The sequence below is a fragment of the Bison bison genome, unplaced genomic scaffold, assembly GCF_000754665.1.
Source record: "Bison bison bison isolate TAMUID 2011002044 unplaced genomic scaffold, Bison_UMD1.0 scf7180017864467, whole genome shotgun sequence".
NCBI classification, from domain to species: Eukaryota; Metazoa; Chordata; class Mammalia; order Artiodactyla; family Bovidae; genus Bison; species Bison bison.
The window spans coordinates 157,838-163,837 of NW_011495028.1; the positions used below are offsets into that span (position 1 = coordinate 157,838).

The window sequence follows — 6,000 nt, forward strand, 5'->3', positions numbered from 1 at the left end:
CCTCAGATACACAGATGACACCACCCTTTTGGCAGAAAGAAAAGAAAAACTAAAGAGCTCTTGATGAAAGTGAAAGAGGAGAGTGAAAAACTAGGCTTAAAACTCAACATTCAGAAAACTAAGATCATAGCATCAGGTCCCATCACTTCATGACAAATAGATGGGGAAACAATGGAAACAGTGACAGACTTTATTTTGGGGGGCTCCAAAATCACTGCAGATGGTGACTGAAGCCATGAAATTAAAAGATGCTTGCTTCTTGGAAGAAAAGCCATGACCAACTTAGACAGCATATTAAAAAGCAGAGACATTACTTTCAGTGACAAAGGTCTGTTTAGTCAAAGCTATGGTTTTTCCAGTAGTCATGTATGGCTGGGAGAGTTGGACTATAAAGAAAGCTGAGTACCGAAGAATTGATACTTTTGAACTGTGGTGTTGGAGAAGACTCTTGTGGCCCCTTGGACTGCAAGGAGATTCAATCAGTCAGTCCTAAAGGAAATCAGTCCTGAATATTCATTGGAACGATTGATGCTGAAGCTGAAGCTCCAATACTTTGGCCACCTGGTGCGAAGAACTGACTCACTGGAAAAGACCCTGATGCTAGGAAAGATAGAAGGCAGGAGGAGAAGGGGACGACAGAGGATGATATGGCTGGATGGCATCACTGACGCAACAGACATGAGTTTGAGTAAGCTCCGGAAGTTGGTGATGGACAGGGAAGCCTGGCATGCTGCAGTCCATGGGGTCGCAAAGAGTCGGACACGACTGAGCAACTAAACTGAACTGAACTGAATATTATAATATGGAGACATTAGTATAAGGAAGGTACTTAAAATTCTGGCAATAAATAAAACTGTCCAGTGAGTGAGTAGAATAAGAAGGGGAGAAAACAAAATCTTGAGGAACAGCAGTATTTAAAGAGATAGGTTAAAAAAAAAAGAAGCCTGTAAAGACAACTGAGGAATAATAAAACAGATGCGGTGGGTAAGCGGAAGAGTATGGTGTCATGGAAAGAAAGAGAAAGCATGTGCCAAAAGTTAGCCAGGATTTGAACTAGGTTGATTTTAGTCACAAGGAAGGAAGTCATTCACAGCCTTGGGAAGAACTACTACAAGGGGTTGGAAGCCACTCCATGAAGGGTGAGAAAGTAGGGCAAGAGGCATAGAAACCAGCCAACTTCTTCAAAGGGGAGAGAAGTGGGAAAGGAAGGGAGGGGTACTAAGGAGAAAAGGAACGTGGTCAAAGGGGGTCTATTTAAGCTGGAAGAGCAGTGAGCATATTAAACGCTGATGGTAAAGAGCTGATAAAGAGGAAGAAGCTGAGACATCTGACTGGACAGGCAAGAGAGCCAAGTCCCTGAGGATGAGGAGGAGGAGGAGGAGGGATCCAGAGTGAAGGAGTAGGGTAGGGACTAAACTCAAACAGAAGGGGCTCCATTTAAGAAAATGATGTATATTAGGTGCAGGTAAATTAGAAGCCTGATCACAGCCAAGTTCAAAGAGTTCTCACATAATGGCTTAAATTTTCTTTGTGAAGTAGGAAGAAAAGTCATCTGTCGTGAGTATGTGGAGATAGATTTGGAGGTTCAAGGAGAATGGGGCAATTAAAAAGTGCCATTTAGGAGAAAGGGAGGAGACGAAGAAAAGAGAAGAACGCCTGGGTCCTAACCTAGACCAATTAGGCCAGAATCCCTATGGATGGGATCAAAGTATTTTTTTTCCATTAACTCAAGAAGTATTTATTGAACGTGCACTATGTGCTAGGTACCATATAGCAATTTAAAAAAGAGAAAGAGACAAAAAAATTCTTGCCTTCACAGAGTTTACATACGTGTGGAAAACTGTTTAACTTCTGCAGAAGTTCTCCAGGTGATTCTCACAAAGAGTCAGTATTGAGAACAACTGTCTTTATCTTCTAACAGATGAGGAAACCTGACTTCACTTACGTGAAGTGAGAGAAGATTAATAATTTCCCCAAGACAGATCACGCTAGATGAAAACAATACGATTAACAGCATAGGTCCTAAGTCTAAATCAGAGGAAAACAGACAGCAAAAAATAAAGATAATAAAGAGTTTTCCTAAGAATTCCCTGGCAGATCAGTGGTTAGGACTCTGTGGTTTCACTGCCATAGGCCCAGGTTCAATACCTTGGTCAAAGAATTAAGATTTCGCAAGCCATGTGGTGTAGCCAAAAAAAAAAAAATTAAGAATTTTCCATAAACCTGACTCACCTCCACTTAAATGTCAAAGAAGCAGGATCTCTCCATGAACATCAGGGTGTAGAAGCTCACTACCACGTGAAGGGCCGCCACAGTGAAGCTCCGATTGCGCCAGCTAGGACATCGACCTGGACAGCTCAAGTGACGCGTCCAGAGCAGGAGCACAGCCTCTCTCTCCAGCCCTCTTCTCACCCCTCCTCTAAGCCCCTAACTCATGAATGGCTCCATCAGCCTTGATTCTGCCTTCCCTTCACTTCATTCACCCAAATGTGAGATGTAGGTACAGGGACTTTTCAAGGCTCCCTGAATAATTTTGATGTGCCACGAGGTTTGAAAACCACAAGAAAGAAGTTATTTGTTCTGCTAGAACACTCTTCTTCATCCATTTCACATGGCAAGTCCCTACACATCTTTCGAGCCTCATTTAAAAAATAACTTCTCTTACTCCCTGCACAAAATTAATTGCCCTCACGCTTAATTAACGTCCTGTACACTGGCCTCCCACTGGCATGTCTTGTGTATGTATTTCACTGTAACTGACTGCACACCGGTCATCATTTCCTATGAGACTAAACACTCAGGAGGTCAAGGACTCTGCTCAACTAGCTCACTATTAGACACAATGTCTAGCAAAGAGGCTAGCATGCATTATAGGTAAAAAAATATTGGATGAATGTGCTGAATATAGTGAAATCCAAAAAGATACATTAAAAATAGCAAAATAAATTCACAGAATCAAGAAGAGAAAGAAACTTGTACACAATGAATGAATCTGGCTATGGCTGAAGATGGACTCACTTACCTGTTTAATGACATAATGAATCTCTTCAGAATTGAGAACACTACATTTAATATCACTTGGCTTACAAGGAGTAATTCCCTTATAGACAAGAGGTGTGTAGCATTTCATTGCAAACTTCAAGTCACTGACATGCCTCCTCTCCTCTAAAACATCTTCAAATTCATCCCACTTTTTGAGCTCTTTCTGTAGACAAGGCAAAGGAAAGAAAGTCATGCACATGCTGTAAAATAAGTTAAGACAGGTTAGGAACTACATTGGTAAGGTTTCATCTTTGTCAAAATTTTTATTCTGACATAGAGTAAGAACAGAATGCCCTGGAGAAGGAAATGGCAACTCACTCCAGTATTCTTGCCTGGGACATCCCATGGACAGGGGAGCCTGGCTGCAGTTCATGGAGTTGAAAGAGTTCGAAACAATTTAGTGACTAAACTGTTACCACCACCACCCTCACCACCATATGTATCTGAGAAAATTCCATACATGAAATGAGTGGGTCTAAATAAATTTTTGCCTAAAAAAGAAAAGCAAAAAAAAGAACAGGGTGTTCTGATTAGATTTTCACATAGTAAGAAAAAAAATGTAGCTATTATTAGGATCAATGAATTGATATTAAACTGTAATATTTTATTTTTGATTGCTATCTTTATACAGCCAGTGTCCCTATGCCAAAGTTAACAGGTACAGTCACAGTGGGGCACTAAGGTCTAAAGCAAATCTGATCTATTTCACAGGTTTCATCCATCACCCTTGTTTTGTCTGCCTCTTTTAGTTGTTTTAAAAAATTTTTCATTTAAAATTTGGCTGTGCCAGGCTTTACTTGCAGCATGCAAACTCAGTTGTGGCATGTGGAATCTAGTTCCCTGACCAGGGATCCAACCTGGGCCCCCTGCATTGGGAGCGCAGAGTCCTAGCCACTGGACTACCAGGGAAGTCCCTTCACTTAGTCTTAAAAATTAAATCAGAGCATACATTAGAAAGTTACCATTGTGTCAAATAAATTAAGAGTACAAGGGCGCAAACTCAAGACACAAGTGCTCCCATATAAGCTCTCTGGGGCAGTTCATATTTTGTTGTACTAGTTTCTTATCTCCTTTCAACCACTGCAAATCAGCTTCTAGCCAACCCACCCCCGAAACTGCTTGTTATTAGGCTTCTAAATCGTTAAATGACTTCTAAATTGTTAATTCTTAAAAGTTTGTTTTTCTGATGATAAAATAGTAGTAACAGTCAGTACAGCTAACATGCATCACTGCTTCTTAAGTGTCAGGCAGTGTTCTAAGAACTTTACCTCCAAGAAGGGGCAGTCCTCACAACAACCCTGTAAGGGAGTCAGCAGCACTACCCCGTTCCACAGCGGGGAGCCTGAGGCACAGAGAAGTGAAGTCACTTAGCCAGGGCTCCACAGCTCTCCAAGGGCAGAGACAGGACTCAAGCTCGAGCCTTATCTAGGCACAGACCTTGTTTCTAACCACTATCCTACACTACTCAGCATGTTAATTATGGAAAATTTAGAAACACAGAAACACACAAGCAAAGACAAACTGCCCACTACTCTTAACTTTTACTCAAACTACTCTTAACTTTTACTACTAGTTTCCTTATTTTTTTCATTCATAGATAAAAAAGTACATATTTTTAAATTTAAAGCACAGACCATACCAAATATGGTTTATCTTGGTTTAAACCAAATATGGTTTACCTTATCAACTGTATTCTGAGTACTTCCTTACATTATTAATAAATATTGTTTTAAAATATTTTAGGGGCTGCATAATCACCTTTATATTCCTTAATTTCTTAATATATTTTGTTCTAATTACCAAAGTGATACATGTTCATTATAAAAATTCAGAGGATACAAAAAAGCACAAAGAAAACTAAAATCGACACCCAATAAGCCAGATACTATTTCAGTGAATGCTTGTCTCTATGCCTGTGGACTTGGTCTCTTCCTCAATCACACACATATTTTTGTCACCTGATTTTTAAAAACTTAATGTTAAAAACACTCTTCCATGTCAATTTAAGTTTCTCCCATATAACTTCAAATGCCGGACGTTTGCACTATTTTTCATTCCTTGCTACTATAAAAGGTGTAACAAACACTAATATTTCTTTCCAATCTAACGACTAGACCTGGCCTCTTTCCAGTCTTCCTCCTCCTAAACCTCCGCACAGTGTGACACCACTCTCAAGCATGCCCTCCTGTCCTTAGCTACAATTCTGAAACGTTCCTACTTTGGTTTTTAATTCTCGATTCTTGTCAAGTAGAAAATTCATCTCATTTCTCTAATTCAGAGATTCTCAACCTGGGGGAAATTTTCTAACTACAAATACGTCTTTTTCCCTCCCACTTCCTTTAATATGTGTTAACCTCTCCAGCCCTCTTCTCCTCACTCCACACAGCGTTGAGCACTCTCACCTACTCAACTGCTTTCAAATATTTGTTCCTGAATCCCCTGCACTGTCCTCTCTCTTCTTCAATTTGGCCTTTCCAAAAGTGAATTCGCTTCTCCTCTGAACAATCCTACAACTGATCATTTTCGTGAAATATCAATCAATAACCTCCATGCCATCTTCACTCCTCTGTTTAGATCATTCTAGACCTCTCCTCCCTCACCCTTTACATCCAATCCATTTCATCCTGTTAACAAGGCCTTTAAGAATCAATCCTGTCTTCTCATTCATGTATAGCCCATGCTCTTTATCACAACAGCTTCCTCACTGGTCTCCCTGCCTGTGTTTTGCCCCTTTGAATCAGTCTTCCATGCCACTACATGCCTTTTTTATTTTCTATTTAGCCGTGCCAGGTCTTAGTTGCAGCATGTGGGATCCAGTTTCCTGGCCAGGGATTGCACCCAGGCCTGCCTGCGTTGGGAACACGGAGTCCCAGCCACTGGAGCAATGGGGAAGGCCCCACTCCACGCCCTTTTTAAAACACAATTCTGGCCAAATTCTGGTTTAAAATATGACTCCCC

The 6,000-nt window shown here is 40.7% G+C and overlaps 1 protein-coding gene and 1 non-coding gene across 3 annotated transcripts in view; both read right to left on the reverse strand.

The window, feature by feature from the left end:
* The window catches only part of GNPAT (glyceronephosphate O-acyltransferase), a 40,646-nt gene that overhangs the window by 25,735 nt on the left and 8,911 nt on the right, over window positions 1-6,000 (reverse strand). For both annotated transcript variants that reach the window (XM_010860524.1, XM_010860523.1), the window contains one exon: window positions 3,023-3,205. In XM_010860524.1, the coding sequence (XP_010858826.1) occupies window positions 3,023-3,130 (108 nt within the window). In that variant the 5' untranslated portion in view covers window positions 3,131-3,205. The remainder of the gene's footprint in view (window positions 1-3,022; window positions 3,206-6,000) is intronic.
* TRNAG-CCC lies at window positions 3,879-3,951 on the reverse strand. Its single transcript has one exon. It is a non-coding gene; the product is annotated as a tRNA-Gly (tRNA).